The 24,314-nt window shown below is 39.8% G+C and overlaps 2 protein-coding genes across 3 annotated transcripts; one reads left to right on the top strand and one right to left on the bottom strand.

Moving 5' to 3' along the window:
* The first annotated feature begins 873 nt into the window (after positions 1 to 873).
* pgs1 (phosphatidylglycerophosphate synthase 1) lies at positions 874 to 12,305 on the top strand. Its single transcript, XM_087784172.1, has 11 exons — positions 874 to 1,508; positions 4,572 to 4,764; positions 5,894 to 5,971; positions 7,393 to 7,492; positions 7,550 to 7,739; positions 7,822 to 8,000; positions 9,481 to 9,662; positions 9,732 to 10,023; positions 10,271 to 10,419; positions 10,492 to 10,647; positions 11,895 to 12,305. The coding sequence occupies exons 1-10, from the start codon at positions 1,393 to 1,395 to the stop codon at positions 10,609 to 10,611; spliced, it is 1,599 nt and encodes a 532-aa protein (XP_087640298.1). The 5' UTR covers positions 874 to 1,392; the 3' UTR covers positions 10,612 to 10,647; positions 11,895 to 12,305.
* A 459-nt stretch (positions 12,306 to 12,764) lies between these two features.
* cyth1b (cytohesin 1b) lies at positions 12,765 to 23,406 on the bottom strand. 2 transcript variants are annotated; one of them, XM_087784170.1, is made up of 12 exons: positions 23,319 to 23,406; positions 16,967 to 17,049; positions 15,871 to 15,935; positions 15,189 to 15,255; positions 14,911 to 15,029; positions 14,522 to 14,715; positions 14,311 to 14,459; positions 14,123 to 14,234; positions 13,662 to 13,738; positions 13,513 to 13,584; positions 13,182 to 13,336; positions 12,765 to 13,122 (listed from the first exon to the last, which is right to left on the bottom strand). In XM_087784170.1, the coding sequence occupies exons 1-12, from the start codon at positions 23,404 to 23,406 to the stop codon at positions 13,044 to 13,046; spliced, it is 1,260 nt and encodes a 419-aa protein (XP_087640296.1). In that variant the 3' UTR covers positions 12,765 to 13,043. The 2 variants fall into 2 exon arrangements, with proteins under 2 accessions (XP_087640296.1, XP_087640297.1); XM_087784171.1 differs by lacking the exon at positions 23,319 to 23,406 and adding an exon at positions 21,127 to 21,272.
* Between the last annotated feature and the right edge of the window lie 908 nt (positions 23,407 to 24,314).

The following is a 24,314-nucleotide window of genomic DNA, read 5'->3' as shown; positions in this document are numbered from 1 at the left end:
AATTACCATATTTTATATTTTAGCACGCAGGTAGTCAAACATTTGTTCTGGAGGCGAGTCAGAAAAATATTCTCTGTTACACACGATTTGTTCTTCACAACAGAGCCGTAAAAAAAATGTTATTTTTATTAGTGGACTCTGATGATTGACACAGTTTACGGCAACAGCTCAAAGTCCAATCTTCACACACTTATGGGAATTCTAATAACAATGGAGCGGTTAAGAGAAAATACTACACCTTCTATGATCCTGCGACAACAACTATTTGTATCCTTATTATAACAATAATATTAATTATAATAGTGTGAATTATAATTACACAGTTATGTCTTGAATAATAACCTTTATCAATGTGTTCATGTTCTGCTTAATTTTGTAAAACTATTTTTTATCTGAGACGGGAAAAATTAAGTTATATCATATATTTAATATGATCACTTTTCAGAATCCGAACATTGTATTGCCAGTGAAGATGTTTTGTTGAGGCATTAGAGAATATAATAATGAAATAGGATAACACACAAAATAAGCAATAGAAAAAACAGAACCAAGTTTATTGTGGTGTCTTTAAAGAGCAGGTCAATTAATCAAGACAAAACACGCTTTGTTTGATACATAGTTCATCCATTTATAAAAAATTTAAAAAAAGACAAAAGGAGTAAATAAATCATATAAACTTGCAAGCTTGAGACCCTGGCTCCTTCAAGGGTTTTACTGACGCCCTCTTCTTCCCGTAATGCCACTTAATAAGTAATGAATGGACCTTCCCGGATTTTAGGAATGACCCAGGTTGCCCAAACTTCGCTCCGAGTCTGGTTTGTTGGGACAAACATTGCAAACTGATGTTAATAATTGACCTGGCAAATGATTTATAAAAACAAAATATAACCAAAGGGAATGTTAGTAATTTCCATACTGCTAAAATGTTATATTAATAATAACAGATGATTTTTTAGTATCAATATTAGGATGTAGCGTGAAATAAATAAGCTATAAAGCATTATCAGCATTAAAGTCAAGGAGTGATGATTACAGCAAATGCGTCTGACATTAAAAAGTAATGAAATGAAAACAAGAAATAATTCCTTAACTTCAAAGTAATGAGGGTTGACTGGAAACTGGTTGATCAGAGATCAATAACATAACCATTAAAGCAAAAAAAACAAAACACAAACATATAATCATTTACACCCACACACTTTCTACACGCTGGAAAGATTTTCCTGAGAAGTAACAAGTATATTAACGACAAACAAATCATGTTCTCTACATTTAAATAGTCAATATTAAAGTATTCAGGATAACCTGTGTCTGTTCATGGCGTTGACCACGAGGGGCGCTGTCCAGGAGCGATAGAGTTGATTCAAACCAGCGGAGGCGCTGCGACCAAAGATGGCGGCTCCCTTGTCCTGGAGGAGGCTAGTACATTCTGTATACTCTCCGGTCCTCGCCGGTGTCTTCTCCAGGGTGTCAGAAAGAGTTTTCCGTGCCCGGGACAGGCGAGGCAGGTAAGAGGAAAAGCGGTGAAATAAAACGCTTGTCTGACGCTGTATGTGACTGTTGTGTCCTTGTTGCTACATGTAGCTCCTGTTTTGACTTCACATAAAAGCATGTTTTCATGACAGTTGCTCCTGAAATAAAACAAATACTTTAAAACCCAGATATATAGGCGATAACCGTGATGTTGTCGTCAAGTCAGCTCCAGTATTGACTCCAGTACATTGACTGACATTGAGCTCATGTGAGACACGCATGCGCATTAATATTTCCATGCGCGTAAAATACTACATTCCGAATGTTGATGAAGTTTACTAACTCAAATAATTACTTCATGAGTCCGTTCGAATCTTGGGACAGATTAAAATGACATAAAAATGAATCGCCATAAAGGATAGAATATGAAAAGGCCCTTTCAATGTCCCTTAAAAACTTTACAGTCTCCTTAATATAATTCTTCACTGGTTCAAGTGTGTTATATTCAGAGCAGTAGGGAAGTTGTCAATGTGCAACAAGATGGCCACTGTTAAAAGTTCATCTTCAGGTGCCCTTGGGCTTTGTGCAAACCTGTCTTCATGTCAATTAATTTAATCCATCTCTTTTTAGAGTTATCGAATAAGTCTTAAAACGTAAACAACTCTGTGTATTTTAAGTTTGTTTGTAGCGGATGATGATACTAGTCATTCTGTCCCGTCCTGACGTCTTTTGTCATTCAAACACATTGCAAGGTGCGCAATATTTTTGATGATGGCCTTGCAGCTTCAGCTGAAAACAAGCTTTAAATATGATCAATTGCTCATGTTGAGGCTTGTTACAGACAAGCACTGCAAAGGTATTAGAATGTTATGTAATGTCCATCTTGTATTGAAGCCTTGACGAGAAGACTTGTTCCAGAAAAATATAAATTATACTATATTTGACACTTGTTTCTGGCAGATGTTTAAATAGTAACGAGCAATATAAACCTATAGTACTCTGGTTAAATATTGTGGCGCTTCCAGAACTCATACAGTCTGTTGCGATATTTACCCGAGTTTATATCAAGTATAAATTTACTCCTAGTTTATATCGCTATATTTAATGGATGTTTTTAAGCTTCTTTTTGGAAGAACTTTGTCCACTGAGCATCAGTCACTTCATTAGATGGATGAACATTTTTACCTATAACTCTAAAAAGGAACGGATCAATATACCCAACCATTAGTCCACATGAGGTTGAGTAGGAAATAAGAAATGACGTTTAAATTTTGGTTCAACTCTCACTTTAACTTTTGTATGTTAACGGTAGCAAATTAAATTAAAGTGTGACTCTCGCTAATACTGGAATGTTCTTCTGCCACATTCATGAATAACGGCATGTTTGCTGGCCCTTCTTAATCAAATATGTTCGGTTTTAGAAAACTCAACACATTTTTCTTTACTTTTAAACATTGACTGTACTTTGCTTTAAACTGTGACATGGTGGCTGTTGTCCCAGGGACAACTGTCCTCTGTCTTAATGTCTGGTTGGTGCATGGATGGATGGAACTAAAAGTCATTTTTTTAAAAATATATAATTATAAGAAAAAATGATCTTCAGAGTTTTATTTAAGAACTGATAACTGGATATTTTCCACGTTTTCTTAATAATAACACTTAAGTTCTTAAATTAATAGATATGACATTGAACTGACAAAAACAGTGCTATTTGGCATTTCATGTTTTCTTTTCTTTTTCTGTTGGTCACATGATACACACAGCAGTTGCTACATAAAAAACATTGAGTTATTAGTCCTTTAATGGAATTGACTTTTTTTAACATTGTAAAAAAAATGGGCTTTTAGTTTTATAAAACATCAAATCAACGAGATATTAAAAAAACCAAGCTGATAAAATCATTTTTAAATGACTGTTTGTGTAGAACATGACTGCTGATGCAGAGAAGGAAACAATGACTGATCAAATTTATATTTTAATAGACAAGGTTTAAAAGAACAATGAGGAAAACAGAATTTTAATTTCACAATGGATTGTACAACAACACTCTTTGTGTTCGTTTGAGTTGTCTATTGTGTACTTCTGTATTGTGATGTTGTTGATTTACGGTCTTCCGTTGCACTGATGGGAAATTGTGAGTTCAGTGAGATTTCACACAACAGTGTGAGCAGTGTTCCTCCGGTCAGCCTCTTCCTGACAATGGTCCTATACAAAGCCATCAGGAACTTGTTTTTCCTGGTTTAGTTTTTTTTTTTTAAAGAACCTGATTGACACACGGCTACCTTTTGTGTGAGGAAATAGTGTAGCCGTTTAAAAGAAGTCTTCCCATAAGACAGAATGTTGAGGAGAAATATGTCTTGTGTTTATCTCTTGACCTGCAATTGTCTCTTTCATTTAAATGTTCTGGATGAAAACAGATTATGTTACCAAGTCCTCGCCCATTTTTAACCAGAAATATAACCCTTTTTTAAATTTTTTTTAAATGTATTTATTTTAATAGCATTTTTACCCTATTTCCATGTTCCCTGAGTGTAATATGGAATAAAGTTAATACGTCAAGTTTTATTGTAATACTTGAACTAAACTAAAATGCTAAACACACTTGTGGTTTATAAATAAACTTCAGTATTAAAAACTGTTTAAGGAAATTGGAGCTAGTTAAACAACAGGTTTAGTGACAACCTGAGGCCCAGAGATCCAACTCTAAGACTCATTTAAGGTTGACAGGCTAGTTAGAAGTGATGTATTTGTACGTCAACCTTAAACAATGTACAAACACCCATTTATCCATTGTTTATTTGCACGAAGCCATTGCTATCATAATTTGATCGAACTGTGGAGCCTCAATAAACCGAAGAGTGACTTCATAACATTCCACCCATCATATATGGGCTTTAACTACTTCCCGATTGTCGAGTTAACACTCATTGATAGTGGACTCCTGATAAGGTGTTTTAGTCAAATCAAATTTATCTCTCGTGATGGTTCTTTTATAATGATGCAGCTGATAATGGAGTCCATATTAAATGGCATTTTACTGGAATAAAGTGAAATAAATACAATAAACCAAAATAATTATTATAATCCATCCCTTGCAGATCCTCTGTGCTGCTGCTGGCTCCCCTGCTGGCTGAAGCCGACACTGCGCCCACCAGGTCAGCCGGAGCCCACGGCAAAGACCACATCTGCCCACACTTCCGATGGATGGCCGACCACGTGCCCGCTTTCAGGGTGTCAGGGACCCACGTCCACATTCTCACATCCCCGGACCAATTCTACCAGGCCATAAAGGTCTTTTCAGTTATATTCCACTTTTTCCCTCTTTCTTTTCCGTGACCTAAGAAATTAGAATCATCTGTCTGCAGATAACACATTTCCATGAATCATTTTCTTTTAACTCACAAGTGCCTAAGCTTAGTCGTAATGTTATGTTTATGCTATAGACGTCAGCATTTTCATGTGTGTTCCTACATCTGGGATGTGTCACCACTTTGGAATTCTCCTGATTCCACGAGCTGTCGAGTCTTTTCAAGGGCATAGAAGGAGTCACTTTACCAGATTTCTGTTTCAAAATTGCTTTCATCTTTCAATGTAGAGCACATGCTTAAGCAACTGAGCCACAGTTTAAACATCGGAGGTGAAGCTTCTTAGTCTTTAAATAGAACAACTAGACCTTTGTTCGGCCCGTGAAAACAATTCACCTTCAGAAGACTTCCTTCATTCTGACTCGGCTCTTCTTTACAGTTCACACAAACTGTCAACTGTGAAAAATAAGTTGACAGTTTTTTTTTGTTTTTTTAAATAAAACTTTAAATAACTCATCTACACCACCGTGTTGACATTTAAGCCTTAACCTCTACCACACAAATTAAAAATGTCTCATAAAGAGCCCTGGAATGTTTTCACTCTCCTTAGAATAATGAGGAAATGGTTGCTAATACTGACTTTGTCTTTTGTCCGTTGAATTATTCTGTGAAACATCCTCATGCTTTTCCCTGCAATGAGACGTGGGTGGAGTGCAGAGGGTGTGTTATTTACGATGGTTCAATCTGTTGTTCTTTACGGTTCTGTCTCTTAAAGTTGTAGATAAAGATATGTAATGCTCTATTTGTTGAACTGCATGTTTCAAGAAAGAAATTCTGAGAATTGAATCTTTAAGGTTGTTTAGGCGACACATTCATCAGCTCGGTGTGTGTGTTCCAATTAAATCCTAAATTAAATAGATCAAACAAAGTCATTGATGTCACATTAAAAACTGCTGAGTCAGCTTTGCTTTCTCCTACGACCTGTTTGTATTGGCTGTAAGAATAGCAAACCTTGAAACACTTTGTGCCACCAAAAGGCTCTAAAATGCTAAATATTTTTTATTCATAGTCTTTGGTGATTCCACTGACACTGTTGATCGGCTCATGTCCACCAGGCCCGGATCAGGACAGCCGAGAGAAGAGTGGTGCTGGCGTCTCTCTACCTTGGAACTGGACCTCTGGAGCAGGAGCTGGTGAGAATACTTGACTTTTATTTATTTATGTTTTACTTTGGAAGTGCCTTGACCTTGCCCATCTCAGCGGTGAGAGATACTAGACACGCGTCTGTACTTTTGAACCCGTGTTGTGTGTGTGTGTGTGTGTGTGCGCATAATTGTTGGTGACTGTTGTTCATGCTCAGAGGCACATCAACTGTGAACCAGAACAAACCACAGTCTGGACTCGCGTTCAAGGATTTTTTGTGGTGACCGTAGATGCAAGGAAAACCAGAGAGAGAAACATCTGCTGTCGCTATTTTAACTCTGAAGACGTATTTACTTCATTTTAGGGACAAAATGAATTCTCTGAATCAAGGTGGTTTTCCTGACGCAAATGAGTCATAGGATTTATGACGAATATTTCATGTTAAAATGGGTCTTTTTGTTAAAATCATTGATTATACCTATCTGCTCTTTTAATTTTCACTTTTCCCTTAAAAATGTTGTTTTCCCTTTTTCGATTGATTTTATAAAATAATTAATCTTTTCCCTTGTGAATTAATACTATCTTTTTGTAATTTACTTACTTATGATCACCAAGACAGAAGAACAAATGCATTTTCAACTGAAATCGTGTCCCTGACTTTATTGGTGAAGTACATTCTAGAGCAGACCTGGTCAAAGTGCAGCTCAGGGGCCACATGCATGGCTTTGACCGTGTTCTTTTGCCCTCATAAGGTCGGATCGAAACTGTAAAACTGATGTAGAAATATTCGCAACTGATGTTAAAGGGTAACTAATGTGAAAACCCAACTCTACTGACTCACTCACACGTTTCAAATGTTGAAGTCTTCTTCTCCAAGATGTAGTAAGTCTCTCATCATGACCATGTTTGGAACTTATTGCTTTATAAAGTTCTCCCCGTCTGAAATCCTAGCAAACAAGAATTTATTCGAGAGTCGGGTCCATTATGACGTAAAAATAGGCTTCACTCACCTTGCGATAGCAAATTACGCCCCGTTTCTTTCTTTATACACAAGTCCCTTGGAGGTGGACACTTCCTGGATTCATGACGCTACGTGACAAATATTGATGTTTGACCAATCACAGCAGAGTGGGTGGGGTTATAGTAAACAAGATTTAATCTCCAGGAAACCATTTTCAGTGGGCGGGGATTAATCACATTTTCTAATGTAAATATTTCAATAAAAAGATAGTTTTGTACAAACGGACTCATAAATCAACACATTAGTTGCCCTTTAACATTTATTCCTCCTTTTTTAAGGTCTACTCTAGATTGATCTTCAAGGTTCTTTAAGTCTGACTTTTCCACCCTTTTTAATAGAGTATTTTTTGTATGTCAAACATATTCATACTGAGGTTGTTTGGGGGAAAGAAGACAATCTTAGGAAAGTGTATCTAGAGCCTCCTCAGGTTCAGCATCACTCTGTCTGCAGGTGGACTGTATGCAAGAAGCTCTCCAGCGCTCGCAAGAAGAAGGTCCTTCTGCGAAACTCAAGGTCTCGCTCCTCCTGGACTACACGCGAGGGTCAAGAGGTCTGTGGTGCAAGTCTGTCCGCCGCTCGCCTCCTCTCTAACTCCGGGACACTGCAGGTGCGGTGAACTCCAGGACGATGCTGCTGCCGCTCCTGCAGCGTTTCTCCTCACAGATGCGCGTTTCCCTGTACCACACCCCGGACCTGCGGGGCCTCCTGCGACTGCTGGTGCCCCAACGGTTCAACGAGACCATCGGAGTCCAGCACATCAAAGTCTACCTGTTCGATGACAGCATTATTATCAGCGGGTACGTCGAGCCGAGGAGCTAGAAATCGGTCGAAACCAGAGCTACTCTTGTAATAATCCTGTGCTGCTGTTGTTTTCCTCAGCGCCAACCTGAGCGACTCGTACTTCACCAACCGCCAGGATCGCTACGTCCTGCTGGAGAACTGCAGGGAGGTGTGCGACTTCTTCTCCAGCCTGGTGGACGCTGTGGGCGACGCTTCCTTGCAGCTTCAGTCGGACGACTCTGTGAGCATGCTGGAGGGGATGGTGCACCCGTATAAAGGTACACGCACTCCATGAACACACGTCAGTCGTTTTAACCTAGTTTAGTGTTTAGTGTAATATAGTTGTTGGTCTCAATGCAAGATCAAATACACCAAAAAAAAGATATTCATCATGTCGTTCAGTCTCTCAGGAGTGTCGGTCAGAACCGTTTCAATTATTTTACATTTATTGTAATGATACCCGATGACTCCTCGGTGCTCACAGCCTAGCGCTGTTCAAATATTTGTGTATTTATTTTACACAATACGATTGACAATAGCAAACTGCCGTTGTCCGTAACTGGAGCAGCAGCTGCCGGGATCTCAGTTTGAGGCTGAATGACCTCATGTCTGCAGCAGGACTCGACCACAGCGGTAACAAACACCAGGAATAGAGTTGTGATGTTGTGGGAAGATGATACACTGGAGAAACGCACACTGATACACACACATTTCTGATAAAAGCTCATCAACCTACAAAGAAAAGACTATAAAAAGCAGCTTTTGAAAGGGTTTAAAGGGACAGTGTTGGTTTAATGCAGGTGTTGTATGATGCTGATGATGATGATGAAGAGTGTATGTGTTTGTTTAATAGATGGATGGAAGACTTTATTATAAATATTTTGTTCTATAGCTGCAGTTGTAAAGATTATACAACCTTTTTATGTAACCGACTGAAATAGTTGATACAGTAAATTGAGGGTGTTAAGTTTCGTGTGTCAAGTCTTCTTCAAGGAAACACAATGTAAGATGTCAGCGATAATCAGCCTGATTGTCTCGTCAGTCCACGATGAAGCTTCTAAAGCTCAGTCACTTGTGAAATGAGGAAGCCGGCGCTCCTTAAAGAATGTGTTGCATATTTTTCTTTTATTTTTGTCACAGTCTGAGTATTTTCTTTTCATTCTTGGAGGCTTAATCCATCCTTATTTGTCCTTCAACAAACACTCCCATCAAATTCCTTCACTTTTGATCGTATAGTTTCTTATCTTATCTTAAATGCTGCCATCTTTATTGGTCACCGTGTAAAAAGGAACATATAAAAAAGGTTTGTGATTTTAGTACACAATTATTCTTCTCAAAATAAATTGACAGAACATTTTAAATATATTTGAAATCATATTTACAGTTATTTAGATTTTTTTTTCTTAAACAATACAATTTATTATGTTTTTTTGTTTTTTTTAATATACTAAACGATCATTATCATCATCATAATTAAACGAGCATCATCATGCTCCAATATATCAAACTCATTGGATTTCCTAGAAATCCTTAAAAAACTTAAACTTAAAGTAATATGCTGCCATCTTTATAAGTCACCGTGTCAATCAACATGAATATACTTGAGGTAAAAGTTCTCTGTATAAATAACTCGGTAGATATTTAAGTATTTGTACTTTGTTACTCTCAAGTACAATATAATATATGAATGAACACAATCAAAGTGAGCGAACACTTGACTGTCACGTGATTGGACCTGCCCGTCTCCTTGGCAACCAGGAGGAAGAGAAGACTTTGCGACGGCGGCTCGAGCTCGGATCATGCAGGTGCTGACCACAGCTCAGGTCCGACAGCAGCTGTCGGGGGGGTCGGAGGAGTCCGAGGACGAGCAGGACACGTGGGTGTTCCCTCTGGTCCAGATGAAGCCTCTGGGCATCCAGGTGGACGAGCAGGTGACCAAGGTGAGCTGAAGATGTTTGTGACCGCGGCGGCGTCTCTGTCGTTCACGGACCTCACTGTCGCTCCTCCAGCGCCTGCTGACGGACGCGCGGTCCGACTCCACCGTCTTCCTGACCTCGGGCTACTTCAACCTGACCCGGGCCTACATGCGGCTGGTGCTCGGCGCCGGAGCCAAGTACCACATCCTCACGGCCTCCCCGGAGGTCAACGGGTTCTTCGGCGCCAAGGGCCTCGCCGGGGCCATCCCGGCCGCCTACATCCACATCGCCCGGCAGTTCTACGAGCAGGTGTGCCAGATGGGCCAGGAGAAGCGGATCCACCTGCACGAGTACCACCGGGCCCTCTGGACCTTCCACGCCAAAGGTGTGCAGACAGAATCTTCATGCGTTTTATTTTCAGAGAACTCTTTGTTTTGGCGTTCAGCAGTCCTCGTGTGTGAAGTCTGGACCCGAGTGAGTCGGGCCGGGCTCTTGTTGTGGTGAGACGTGAGCGTGAGAGTAGAACCTTCATGCTCGCTCACTCTGATGACCTCACATTCCGTGGTTTTGGATGAGCGCGGGGGAATTCTGTGTCTGCTTCAGTTGTGGTGACGCACGTCTTCCTCCTGCAGGGCTGTGGTATTACCTCGGGGGGCAGGCGCGGCCCTGTCTCACCCTCATCGGCTCTCCCAACTTCGGCTACCGCTCGGTTCACCGTGACCTGGAGGCCCAGATCGCCATAGTGACGGAGAACGAGCAACTGCAGAGTCAGCTGTGGGAGGCGAGTTCTGGTTCCGCCGCTGCTGAGTCAGTGTTTTAGTTTCTCTAAAGACCTGTCTCACCCCCCCCTCAGGAGCAGCAGATGTTGTACCAGCGCTCCAGCGAAGTGTCCAGAGAAACGTTCGAGCAGCCGAACCGATACGTCAAGCTCTGGGTCAAACTGGTCACGCCGCTCATCAAGAACTTCTTCTGAGGTGTCGACACCGGCGTGAACTCTGACCTCAACTCGGTACCAGCGCTCGTTTTGATGTTCGAACTTCACTCATTTTCTACTCGTCCTCGTGGCGACTGATGTTTGGGATTATTTTCAGATCATTTAAATTCCAAAGATTTCAGATTACTCTGAAACTAACTCTAAACATTAGTCGCCAGGAGTGAAGTTTAAATATTGTCTGAACTATCACTTTTAGTTTTCTGATGAACTCTTCCTAGTTTCAGTCAGATGAGTTTTATATATATATATTGGAGCATGACCGGGCAGACATTTCCTACATAGATATGTTTAATTAAATATATTAAAAAACATAATACATTTTATTTTTATTTAAATAAATTAATCAAAATAACTGTAAATATTACATTTGATTTCAAATATATGTTCAATTTTTGGTAAATTTATTTTGAGAGGAATAATTGCGTACTAAAATAAAAAAAGTTATACCTTTTTATATATTGTAACTAATAATAGAAAGTAAGAGTGAATGTATTCGTTAGTTAGACTTTAGAAACGGCAGGATCTGTTTAATAGTTTGACAGTTTTACTGTCTTCCCAGGGGCAGAATGAAAACACTCGACATGTGGAGTTGAATTGTGGGATTTTACTTTAAGTCAAAGAGTCTCGCAGAGATAGTTGAACATGAATGTTTCAAGTTTGAACAAAAAAAAACTATGAACCATATTCTCCTCTTGTTTTGTCTGACATAAGTGCAAAGTCGGCAGAAACAAAAAACCCAAAAGGTTCTCCGCAGAAACACGCTGTGGCTTCTGCAGTCATCGTGGTCTAGTCTCAAATCGTAGGTCGCGTCCTTCACTTCCCAGCAGCACAAATCCCTGCTGGGACGGTGCCCCGACCAGCCGGCGTGTCGCTGACTCACGACTGCACGCCTGAGTCAGTGTTGATCTGATGGAGGCGAGTCAGGACTTGAGGACAAATGGTTTTAAAGGTGATAAGGAAATGTTCAAAGGTTAATGCGCCGGTTGAGGAAGAGTGAATACGGTAAACGGGTGGAGTCTTATCTCATTTAACTGGAGCAGTCAGGAGGAAATCACATGCTGCTCAGGTCACAGGTAATGAACATTTCTTGGAAAGTGTTTTACTGGCACGACAGCTATACCTGTGGAACCTGATTCACTCTCAGAACACGCTCGTTAACTTTCTATTTAGAACAGAATAAAAGACTTTATGTTTATTTTTCAGAAGATAAACACAAGGTAAACAAATATGTTGATAATACTTTCTTTTTTTTCTGTCATCAGAGATCATCCTCTGATTCACTGCTGCAGCTGCATGTGGCGCCACCTGCTGGCGAAGCATCACCGCGTGGACTCACGAGGATGTTGTCGGGTTTGCAAAAACTCTCCTGAGGAGATGAGACGAAACTAAGTTGTTACTTGTTGGCACTTTTCTAAGACTCTGAGCAACAGACATTTTTGGAGGCGAGAGAGCGAACAGTGAGGATGAACGTGACGCGACAGAAGCTGAACTCGACTGAGCCGCTCAGTCTCTGATGTTCGCTGTGTAATTAAAGAATCATTACCGTATCACTGGACTTTTATTTTCATTTACTTCAAAACAACATCTCCATTGATGTCAGCCACAAACATTTGACGTTTAAAAATGTGATTTCCCATGCAAATGAATTAAAACAAATGTTTTGCAATTCAAAATGTATATTATATAGTCAGTCCCCTTATGAAAATGAGTTTAAACCTGCTTTAAGTGTTTAGTCTTGTTATAAAGATTGGATTAAATGTCATTTTTCATGATATTTTTATTATCAAAAAGTAATTTTTTGAAACGGTCAAAAAACATTTGAATTATCTCTTGTCTTGCAACTTTAAATGTTTTTTTTTTTACTGGTAAGGAAAATGAAGAATAACTTACCTTTGACCTTCACTAAAAAGAAGTTAAAAGTACCAAAGCAAGAAATAAAGCTAATCCTTTCTCCAATCTTTTTGCTTTTATATGAATAGAAATTAATTATCTTATGTTTAAGTAGTTTCTACTACATATAAGATTCTTCAATATCTATATATTTTTAAAAAAATGTTTATTAAACCTCCCAGCCACAACTTTGACTCAAACTAAAGCAGAAGTAAATGATCATTTTACGACAAGACACACACTTGACTCAGATCCTGGTTTAATGTGATTAACCAAACAATAAATAACAAAAAAGGGGAGAAATAAATAAACGAATATGACCAACAATCATCAGCAGGATAAACTCTGACGCCACTGAGTAAACATTTGTGATTTGAGATGAGTCACTTCAGCAGATTGTCTTCATTTGCGCGTAGGTTTCCGTGGAAACGGGTTTGGAAAGGTTCTTCATTTGAATTGGGCTTCTTGTAAGTGGTAACCTCCAGCTGACCCTCTAGAGGAACATTCAGGTCCGGGGTCTCTCACAGTCCTTTCAGGGTGGATACCTTCTTCTTCCGAGTGGCCAGCATCTCGTAGAAAGGATCTTTGCTGATGGCGGCTCTGTGGGCGACACACATGAGAAGTGGAACTCGTTTTATTCTTGTTCTCGTGCGACTCACTTGATGCTGTTGATCCACTCGTCCTTCTCCTCCATGGAGGGAGCCGAGATCCTGTAGACCGTGTGGTTTCCCTCCACCACGCGACCGTCCGCCTCCGTCTTGCAGGCCTTGATCACCTGATCCTTGTGCTCGGAGATGAAGAGCTCGAAGCAGTTCTGTTGAGGAGACGTCAACGTGACACACAGCAACTCATCTTAGCTCCCACTACTCAGACTTTGATTTTACATTATCTTGATGAAATCATGTGACTTGATACTTGGATGTAAAGGAAGATGAGAAGTGACACAAAAGAAAACTATTTAATCTATTTAAAAATGTGACTGGGTTTTACCGGCTTCTTGGCGTCGTCCACTTCTCTGATGCTGAGGTTTTCCAAAGGGATGATTCCTCTCGGTTCTTTGTCCTGGGGAACAGCAGGGGGCGACATAAACAACGCGTTCGAATGATCCGGGTTTTGGACGCGAGAAAAGAAACACTCACTGTAGTGAACTCAAAGTAGTAGAGGCAGTTATCTGTGAGGATGAACCAGCGTCTCTTCCAGGTCTTCACTCGTCCACCTGCGAAAGGAGGTCAGGGGTCAGAGGTCAAGGTCAAACGCACTGAGGAGTGAGGCAGCAGGTGTGAGTAGAGGTCTGCAGCAGACAGTTATTCACTAGGAAAGCACATGGCAGCACTGATGCAAACACGAGTTAAAGCACACAAACAATGTGCAGAGGAGCAGCAACTGGGGCTCAAAGCAGCTCTGAAGCAGGAGTTTAGAGACGCTTGACATACAATACTTACCTCCTGGAGTCAACACATGAAAGAAGAAGAAAACAAACAATAAACAAAAGTTTTTATTTCCACTGACCAGTTTTCACCGGGAGTTCAACTCGATCAGATCTGAGTGATCAACTCTTAGGAGCAGGACCTTTCGTCCACTAGAGGGCGACATGACATACCTAGTTTGAGCAGCCAGCCTTCTCTGTCTGGGTTGAAGAAAGTGTGCGTCAGGTCGTTCCCGTCGTCCTCCGGGATTTTAAAAGGTTCATTCTTGATGCTGTCGTAAAGATTCTGCCGTAGAGAAAGAAAGACGGTGAACAGACTGTTGAAGAAAAGGAGGAGGAGAGAGACTGTGGCGGAGTCTCACCCTCAACAGCTCCTCCGGCAGATCCCCTCCGTCGTTGATCCCTCTGTTCATGGCGGTGAACCTCTGGACCGTCGGCTTGTCTTTGACGTTGGGGTTGTGCAGACTGGTGTTCAACATGATCACGGCGAAGGACAACACGTAGCAGGTATCTGCGGCAGGTGATCAAAGATGTTTAATATCTGGATCTTCACGACAAGAATGTCGGACGCACCCGTGCTCTGGAAGACTCCCGGGTTACAGCGGCAGTATCTCAGGGCGAAGGCCTCCATCATGCGGTCGATCTTCTGCGCTTCGCCGGGAAGTCTGAAGCTCCACAGAAACTGTCTGAGGGCCTGGACCAGGTTCAGGTCTGAGAACTCGTGCAGATGCAGGAAAGCGTGCAGAACCTGGATGTTGAAGTCATCCCTGTGACACACACACACATTAACAACACGAGTTATTGTCATCACTCTGACAACACAAAGTCTCGTAAGTCGTAAGAAATCATTTTTTTCTTAATCAATAATAGAAAATATAAATAACATCGACCACAATGGAAAACTAAAACCATTGAGTTAAAGGTGTGTTTGATTGATGCAGAAGTTGAAACCAGTCCCTGACCTCTCGCCGAGGTAGTCCCCGATCGCAGTCTTGTTCAGTCCCTCGCCCTTGTAGAGAAACTGGGCGATGTCGTCGCTGGTGTTTTTCAGCAGCGAAGCCTCGATCAAAAACTTGATCCCCTGAGAAGAATCAGAGTTTAAACCCACTTTGCTAAAACAATCGTTACAAATATTTCCACACACAAATATATATATATATATACATATATGTACACTGAAGTGCACGAATGAATGAATGAACAAAGGAGGGAGGCAGTAAATAAAGAGCTCTTTGCTCGCCTTTTTTGGGTCCATGTTGAACTTCTTTCGGCCAATAGCCATCTGTTTGTTCCTCTGCATGCTTTTCCTGCAAAATTAAGGGTAAATGTAAACCAAGAAAGTTTAATGATAACCCAGATGTTGTAACTTCTCAAAGTGGCAGAGAAGAAATACAGCATTGGTATTAAAGCCTTCTCGGACTTGAATTTTGAACAATCATCACAGATTCTCTCTGAGGCGTCTGGTGAGTCACAAGGCTCCACAAAGCTCCAGACATCAGTGATTATCAAGTGTCTTTCTGACAGTGAAGGAGTCAAAAGTGCATCAAGTTGAAAACAAATAACTCATAAATATTAATGGATGGGATTCAAGACCATCCAAATAAAGTACACATTAATCAACAAAGTGGATTTTAACTTAAGATTGTCATTTGAACAAGATGCATTGAATTCAATTGTAATAAGAAAAAATACATTTCAATACAATTTCTCAATTACTGTGAAAAAATACAAATTTTGATCATAATGGTCACTTCCGTAAAAATGTTTTTAAAAATATTTACCTGTTAATTATGACGACTAATACAAAGACCAATATAAAGATAATTCTTATTGTGAAATTATATTTCAATGGACAACAGCAACTTTCAGGAAACACAATGAATACTTGATGATAAAAATGTCTTGTTTAAGCGAGACCGTACCTTTCTTCAGTCTGTCCTAGAGTCTCGATCTCAATCGTCACCTCTGTAATCTCATCCTTTAGCCTCTAAAGAAAACACATAAAACATCACATCAGATCGAAACACGGTTGGTCATGTGACATGTTCAACTTCTCCTCCCTCATCAGCTCAGGTGAGTCAATAGAAAATCAGCTCTGGGAGCTGAAGCACCTGTTAAAGGTGGGGGTAGATGGGGTCAACCAGACCACCCCCCACCTCTGAGTGCTTCTACTCTGTCCTGACCCAGATTCACCCCCTCCCACCCTCCCCAGTCAAACTGGTGGAGCTGCAGGATCAAAGTCTTAGAGGGACCAACAGATGGAGTGAGCTGACAGAAACCATGAAGATCAATACAGATACAAGTGACGAGTCACATGGACACCACCTTCACCACTTAGATGTTTGAATTCCACCACCAGCATCTCCAAGGTGACGCTGCCTTGCTATCCGACAGCGACCTCCGTCTCCGTTGCTGGAATATTTCATGGCTCTTGAGCTTCTGGGGGAAGACGAGGTCGACCTTGATAATGAGCTCCATCCATCTGAAGCCAGTGCTGCCCTGAGGGACTTTATCTTCGTGAGCTGCAATGTTCGGTCATGCTAACCAGGACTAGTTAAGATCCCATGATCTTCAAAACCACCACAACTCATTCGAGCTTAAGAAGTTATTCAAGTGAATACGTTTAAAGAGTTTCATCTTGTGTTGCCAGCATCAATTATCAAACATATTAAAGAGTCACCTTAAGTTATATTCTACCATGTTAAAAACTCAAATATAGTTACATTTTTTTTACTGTTTAGTCATGGTGAAAAACTATAGATCCCGAATACGTTCTGCATCGCCCTCTTGTTCAGAAGGACATGTGAGGTGGAACAAAAAGGGGGATCAAATCTGGCCTCTTCAAGGTCTCACATGCCTGACATTCTCCATGTGAGTTGGAAAATTAAATGTTACAGTAAAAGGAGGAAGGTTCGTGGGAAGGGAAGGGATTAACAGAGGAAAATACCAGGAGAAATGTTTCAAGGTGTAAGGTTGTTTTGTTGAGGAATATTGTTTCAAAAGTCAGTGAATTCCTACTTGTATGTCCTGAAGTAACTCTTGCTTTCTCCGCCGGATGCTCTCCAGCTCCTGGATCTCTTCTGGACTGAGGTCATCAGGCACTACAAGACAAAAAAAACAACGTTTATTTATCACCATGTGTTCACAGGCACGACAACTGTGGCAGGTCACTATGGCAACGCTTCCCTGAGCCACCAAAATACCCCTGATATTGTACGTCTTCTAAAGATCCAAATGCAGTGATGGAGACACAAACGCCATAGATTTAATGTCTTTTTTTAGTTTGCATGTACTTACAATTAGTGCTTTCAAATGTATGCAGTATGTCAGTGATTATCAACATATAATTAGTGCTTTATTTTGATAATCGCTTAAGGTTTTTTTTAATCATCTACTTAACTATTTATTAATTACACCTAAAACGTTGTTTAAATTACGCACACCAGCCCTCTTCTGGTAAGAAAAGAAACCTTGTTTGTGTTAAAAGATTAGATTAGATTAAGCAGTTGTCAGTTAAAAAAAAACATATTTGTTGTTTCAAAGATTGCTAGATTGCTGTTACGCAAGGAAGATCAACATACATTCTAATATACATACTTTCTCAATACGTTTATAAATGTGAATTGTGTAGTCGGTCATTTTTAGGCACGCTAAAGCTTGACTGAGCAGCTCCACTGCATCACAGACTCAACCAGTTGGCAACCTTCAGATAAGATTGACTTCTACTAACACTGTCCTCCACCCAACTTCCTTCACACAAAGACACAGAACCTGGTGTGACATGATAAGGCTTGTGGGGGGAAACGTGTCATTTTCATCAGCAAATCAACCGCCAACATTGAAATTTCTTTACCCGCACATGCTGCACTTTCCCAGGAAGCACCAGTGCCGTGGAAACTTGCTCTCACAACAGGGCATCAAAAGAGGAGAGGACGCGTCCAAGGTTCCGCTGGAGGTAAACCACTTTCAAAAAGCCCAATTCAAATGACAAACCTTTCCAAACCCGTTTCCACGGAAACCTACGCGAAAATAAAGACAATCTGCTGAAGTGACTCATCTCAAATCACAAATGTTTACTCAGTGGCCTCAGAGTTTGTCCTGCTGATGATTGTTGGTCATATTTGAGATGCATGAATATCAAGGTAACTGTGGTTCAAATGGACAATATTGTCACTGGCTGTGATGGCGACTCACGTGACATCAGGGGAACACAGCATTACAATAACTAAAGTTCTAATTTTTGTGTACATGTAAAGTTGTCTAAACAAGCCATTTTCTATTTCCTCCTAAAAAGCCGTTAGGTGCATGTCTCACTAGTGAAATTGATTTATTGCAACTATACCTATACTATACTATAATACATTACTATACGCAGGGTTGAACGTCAGAGCTTGGAGAACATCATTCAGTCTCAGCTTTCATTTTCTTCTTAAATTTCAAAAGTTCAAAATTAGGTGTAGCACGGTTCCTAATACATCTCACCAGCCCCTCAACTGAGTTGGTTTGGACGATCGCATTTTTGCTTGTCTCACTCAGTGACTCACACACAGAATGACAAATGATAATATGCCAAAAAACAGTTATGAAATCCCAACAGCAGTGGCCTCAGGATTCTTTAATTGCAGCTGGTCATTGTTGAAAGATGAGTCCGAGACTAAGGGCATTTTTCCAGCAACAAACGAGGTGAAGACATGAGATTTTAAAAGATAATTGGACCGATTCATTCAATTACTGCACCAAATTAATTTACTCTCAAATAGCTTAATAGGTCAGATTCCCAGTAAATCATATATTTATAGCAAAAAAACACAAGACAAAGAAATAAAAAGTACAGTTTTTATCCCACTGTTGTTTATACGGTAAATATATTTTTACATGTGGTATTTTGGGATACATGAGTCACCCTTAAACATTTGTTTGTAAGATTTAAACCCAACTTGGGAACAGTTGAGATAAGCAGAGCTGAAGAACAACTGCAGACTGAGCCTCTACTTAGTTTGAAGGTCAGCAAGTTGTTTTTTTTTTGTCTTCTGAGTAACGGGACACCCTGTCATAGCATTGCTGCTGAGCACCAGCTGCTCTGAGTAACAAACATATTAAAGTTTCTGTGCATATACCAGCGTGTGAAGATGGAACTCAAGCAACTGTATCCGAGGCTCAAGTGCTGATCTGCCTTTGAAAGGACAATAATACAGAGATGGTGTCGTGAACGGCGATATATAACTGACATACCAGTGAAATGTCCTGGAAGACAAGGTCTGGCTCTGGTGTGACTCCAGAACTTCAAATCCACAATAGACAACAGGAACAATCCGAACAGATCCAATTCCTTGTCCCAGCTAATCGGGGAGAGCAGACCAGCAGCTGAATGAAGGTGCATGTGGGTTTGGATGGGTGGGGAAACCTCCAACTGTGGCACACACCCCTTCTCCTCTACACTTTCGCTCCTCCCTTCCTTTCTGTGCAAAGACTCACACAGACTCCCTCATGTGGGCACCAGTGTACCAGGATCCTTTTTGCAATTCACTTTCTGCATTATACAATAAAATAAATATTTACTAAGAGTTGAGAGATTTATTTTCATTTCATAAAACACAATAAACTAACGAAGGATTTGATAAAAGCACAAATATTTTGCCAATCATAAACTAAAATTGTATATTAATTCATTTTTTAATATTATTGAAGCAAAATCTGTTGACATGTGGATAATTTAGTACGACAACATACCTCTAATCAGAACCTAAATATACAGTATAATATGGTCAGATTTGCCCTTGAACACAACTTGTTTTTATCTTGACAAAAAAGCACTTGGAGGAAACTGAGGAGTGAACAGGAAAGGAAAACATCTTAACTTTAACATGATAATAAAAATTAATATATTTGAGATAGAACAGACTTTGCATAACATTGACAAAACTAAAATATATGAATCATTTCCCAGATAGTAATATTTTATTTTACATGTATTGCAAATGAATTTTTAGTAACCTACATATTTAAACCACAATAATAATCATACCTGTGCTAGGTGTGCTTTATCGAGATGTTTTTGGCTAGACAAAATATTTTTTGCTGCCTTTCTTTCCCACAGGATGGCGGCTGACCTGGCTCCCGATCCAATTTGTTTAAGCCTAGCAAACACTTCCAATCGGAAAATCCTCCAACACAGTGACTAGTGTGTTTCATAGTGGAAGACTTGTGTGCCTGAGAAGTTGTGGTTTGAGGCAAACAAGCTCAACAGTGATATAATCCTCTGATTATGCTAAACACATCATCAATTGCTTTAAGCCTGAAGGCTCTAAAGTCCAGTAAATAAATTGAACAGCTCTGCAAGGACAGTGAGCAAAGCGTTTTCAAACCGACAAAAACAACATTTATCTTACGAGTTATCATTGCATAAGGAGATTTGAACCATTTACTGAGGCCTTCACTTTGAAGCCAACAATTGAACATGAAAAGATCAGAATTTACTATTATATAAAACATTTGTGAATATATTTTGGCGATGTTAACCACACATTATTGAGTAAAAGGCATGAGAAGGGATGCAAAGAGTAGTAATAAGGGAGACTGACTGAAGACTGGTGCAGTTAAGCAATGAGATTAAAGACAACATTAAGGACACATTAACGACAAAAGGAAGTACGCACATAGAGACAAAGGAGACAGGATGCCAAAACAATAAATAAGTTCCTCTCTCACCTCTTTTCAGTGACGTTATCTTGTATGATTTTAGTTTTTAAAAAGTTTGTCTGATTGTATGCAAACAAACTAATTCATTGATAACATTGGCCAGGGTCAGATTTAAATAAAGGAAACTACTCTACAAGCAGAATTACCTTTTCATCCAACCATTTGTTCACAAGTTACCAAAGTTCCACGAAATCCATGCCTTGATAAATATCAATTTTGAATGTATTTATAGACTAGTGAGCAGAACCAGGCCTGGCCCTGATCCAGTTTGATAATAATAATAATAATGGATCCTTTAGTTCACACAAGCAGGAGTTGTTGCTTCAGCTGTTATTATCTCATCCTCCCTGCAGCCAGAAACAAACACGAACTACAGAGACAACATCATTCAAAGTTTGTTGACATAGCACCAGATGATGCTAGCTGCTAATCAGCTAACTAGGTTAGCTCAGGGGAATAAAACCGACACATTAACTTACCAACTCCGTCTTCCGACTTCAGAACCATTTCCTCTCGCTTGCTGGTCAAACCCGGTCGCACATTTAAGTCCAGAGAATGAAATTAGAAAGTTTTTAATTAGCTTAAAAACGAAAGAGTGTCCACGACTAACGTGAGTCCCGTTAAAGTGGCACAACTGAATGACAACTGTCTCCAGAGACAGCCGGTGTCGCGGCAGGATGGAGTAGGCGTGTCAATACTGTGCAGCAACCAATCGGAACGCCGGATTTCTGAACGCTTCCTTTGTTAGCCAATTAGATGTCAGAATACGTGTCCATCAGATAGATAGATAGATAGATAGATAGATGGATGATCTATCTATCTATCTATCTATCTATCTATCTATCTATCTATCTATCTATCTATCTATCTGTCTGTCTGTCTGTCTGTCTGTCTGTCTGTCTGTCTGTCTGTCTGTCTGTCTGTCTGTCTGTCTGTCTGTCTGTCTATCTATCTGTCTGTCTGTCTATCTATCTATCTATCTATCTGTCTTTGGAGAAGCAGTTAAAGTAAAAGTAGTATTTTAAATGTTGAACAACATAACACAGAAATAACATCACTATTACATTGAATATAATGAAAACCCTGAATTCCCAACCATTTACAGTGAATTCAGAAAACCGAATCAAAGATTTCTATGTTCCATTCATTTCAGAATTGACTTTTGTGCACAGAAAAGAACGAAACAAGGGACAACGTGCAAAGTAAGAAAGCACCACATGATTGGATGTTGCAACAAAAGTCCTGAGGTTCAATTGTGCGTCAGTTATTTCTGTCCCTTGGCTCAATGGGCTCTTTGTGTGGCTTTGAGGCAAATGAAGAAATGAAAATAAACAATGCTCAGAAAAACATTTTACAGTATAATTTTCCGGAGGGAAAAGGGACACGAGCATGTGAGCGAGGAAGCACATTAGACGTCTTGTGCAAGAGGAAGGGCGAGGAGAGGATGCGGAGGAGCAGCTGTGAGTTTCAATCGCTGCTTTATTCAGGGCTTGGACTCCGAAAACAGGAAATGTTGATGGGCATGGAAGATCAGCTTAAAATTTGACTGCTGTTTTAACAGCCCAGCCCAGAGGAAATGCTTTTAAACATGCCAAAAACATAAAGTGTTGCTCCAAGTGTGCTCTCTCACTGCCACTGAAACTAGAGTTTGTGACAGGAAGTAGATATTCTTAACTGAAATGAAGTTTAAATCCTCAGCTTCTGAAGCAAACCTTTGCTGTGAAGGATTTTTTTTTTCTTATGTCAAGGGTGAGGCTTCAGTGGATGCTCAGGAATAATTGTTAAGACTTTACCTCATTGTTCAGCTGAAAGTACCAAAAGTACACAAACTTTATTCACTTCTCTGAACACATTCAGAATGGTTGGGTTGATAATGATTCGCCTGACAAATGGATCAGGCACGATTTGAAACCATTTCCAAATAAAGAAAAGGACTTGAGATACACTTTAAATTGTGGAAGCTACTGAGATATCAGTGAGGGTCTTGTTAAAGAACCTGTTGCTTTAAAATTTCAATATGTCCCCAATGTGGGATTAATAAAAACACAAATTCACTTCTGAACTTCAACTAATGTTTATGGTTTTTGATGATTTATTATAATGCTTATTTTTGCATTATTATACAGAATTTTCTAAATTATCATTAAATTATTACATGTTTTATGTTGATTATTACTTGTATTTATGATTTTTTTTTGTATTTATGTTCAACATGTGTAATTTATGTCCTAATATGATGTGTTTGTATGGATTGTTGTTGTTTGCATTGCTGTGACCACTTACATTTCCCCAATCTGGGACAATAAATGAATATGATGTCAGTCAGTCTTTCTACAGCCTGGACACTGTTGCCCTCTCAAGATGATGAGTGACGCCGGATAATCCTGGCAGTTTTGTTGGTGCTCAAGAGAGACCAGCCGTGAAAGAATTACGATTGAAAATATGTCAGGAAACACTAATGTTTGGAGACAATCGTTCTACAGAATCAAGTAGAAATATCCACAGCATGAGATGCGATAAATTCTCAGATCACCATGGCAACCAATGCACGGTGCCTCTCGCCAACTCTCCTTTAGCCTGTCAGTCATCTCTCTGATATGACCACGAAGAAGCAGGTTTCCAACAGTGAATCTGCTTCTCAAGACTCCTGCAGACGAAGATGAGGACTCACCTGGTGAAGCTGCAGGTGCACCGTCTCCCACAGTAGGACACAGAAAAGCCTGGAAACTGGACATGCAGAGCTTACTGACCGTTCCCATTTCATCACCAGCAGTTCAGGAGTCAAAGAAGGTTTCAGTGCAGCGTTGTCGAAGTTGGCGTCATGGGAACAGTTTGCAGGTCGATGTGAGAAACAGATCGTCGCTAATTTTAGTCTCTCACTCGCTCTTTCCTGCTTCATCTATTTGTCTCTCGTGAATGTAGAAGAGACAAAAACTTTGATAGGTTTAAAGAATGGCCTATTGAGTTATAGCTTTAAAGTGTGATAAATTATTATCCAATAATCACAATACAACTTCATAGCGCACTTCCCATATAAATATATCTCCAAGTATTGAATTCTAACACTTCCTGGGAATTAAACCTATGATGTGAGGCACATTACTGACATTTTATCTGAAAAACCCCAAAAAATAAAATAAAAATGAGAAAAAAGGTTAAGAAAAATGAGTAAATAATATGAGAAAATGCATGAAATATTGATAAAAAGGAATTGAGAAATGTGTGATTCAAAGACGAGTACCACACCCAGAACATTGTTTTGTACTTACGCAGTATTTGAATGTCTAATTTCAGACAGTCCTCACGCTAGAGCTGTGAGCAGGGAGATCCACTCTTCAACAGTTGCTGGTATTTTTGCAAGTGATGACAAATGCAAATACTCTGATAACTTGATACTATTGAAAGGCCCTGCCTAGGTATGAAGTTATGAAACACTGTAATGACACAAGAGGTCCGTACATAGTTTTACTCTGAGAGAAATTATCATTGAAAAATAATACACTCCAAGCTCTTGAAGGAAAACAATATATTTTAATGTTTAACTTACAAAATTATCCCAAAGTACTAATCATTCTCATTAAAATAATTATATAATTGAATGGTGTCCATTTTCTATCTTCTTTTACTCATGATAATTACTTACTTTAATACTTCATCATGGTCTGTA

This window comes from Callionymus lyra, chromosome 2 (assembly GCF_982586985.1).
Source record: "Callionymus lyra chromosome 2, fCalLyr1.hap1.1, whole genome shotgun sequence".
Lineage (NCBI taxonomy): Eukaryota > Metazoa > Chordata > Actinopteri > Syngnathiformes > Callionymidae > Callionymus > Callionymus lyra.
Note: the sequence above shows the minus strand (reverse complement) of the source record. Positions and strands in the feature narration are given on the sequence as shown.

Bases quoted from the DNA above. Each gene is read 5' to 3' on its own strand.
- cyth1b (XM_087784170.1), bottom strand. From the start codon at position 23,406: ATGGGAACGGTCAGTAAGCTCTGCATGTCCAGTTTCCAGGCTTTTCTG. The intron at 15,256-15,870 runs GTACGGTCTCGC...TTAATTTTGCAG, and splicing joins CTAGGACAGACTGAAGAAAG to GAAAAGCATGCAGAGGAACA. The intron at 13,739-14,122 runs GTATGTCATGTC...CTCCTTTCGCAG, and splicing joins AGGCTGGCTGCTCAAACTAG to GTGGACGAGTGAAGACCTGG.
- pgs1 (XM_087784172.1), top strand. From the start codon at position 1,393: ATGGCGGCTCCCTTGTCCTGGAGGAGGCTAGTACATTCTGTATACTCT. The intron at 7,493-7,549 runs GTCTGTGGTGCA...GGGACACTGCAG, and splicing joins CTACACGCGAGGGTCAAGAG to GTGCGGTGAACTCCAGGACG. The intron at 8,001-9,480 runs GTACACGCACTC...CTTGGCAACCAG, and splicing joins GATGGTGCACCCGTATAAAG to GAGGAAGAGAAGACTTTGCG.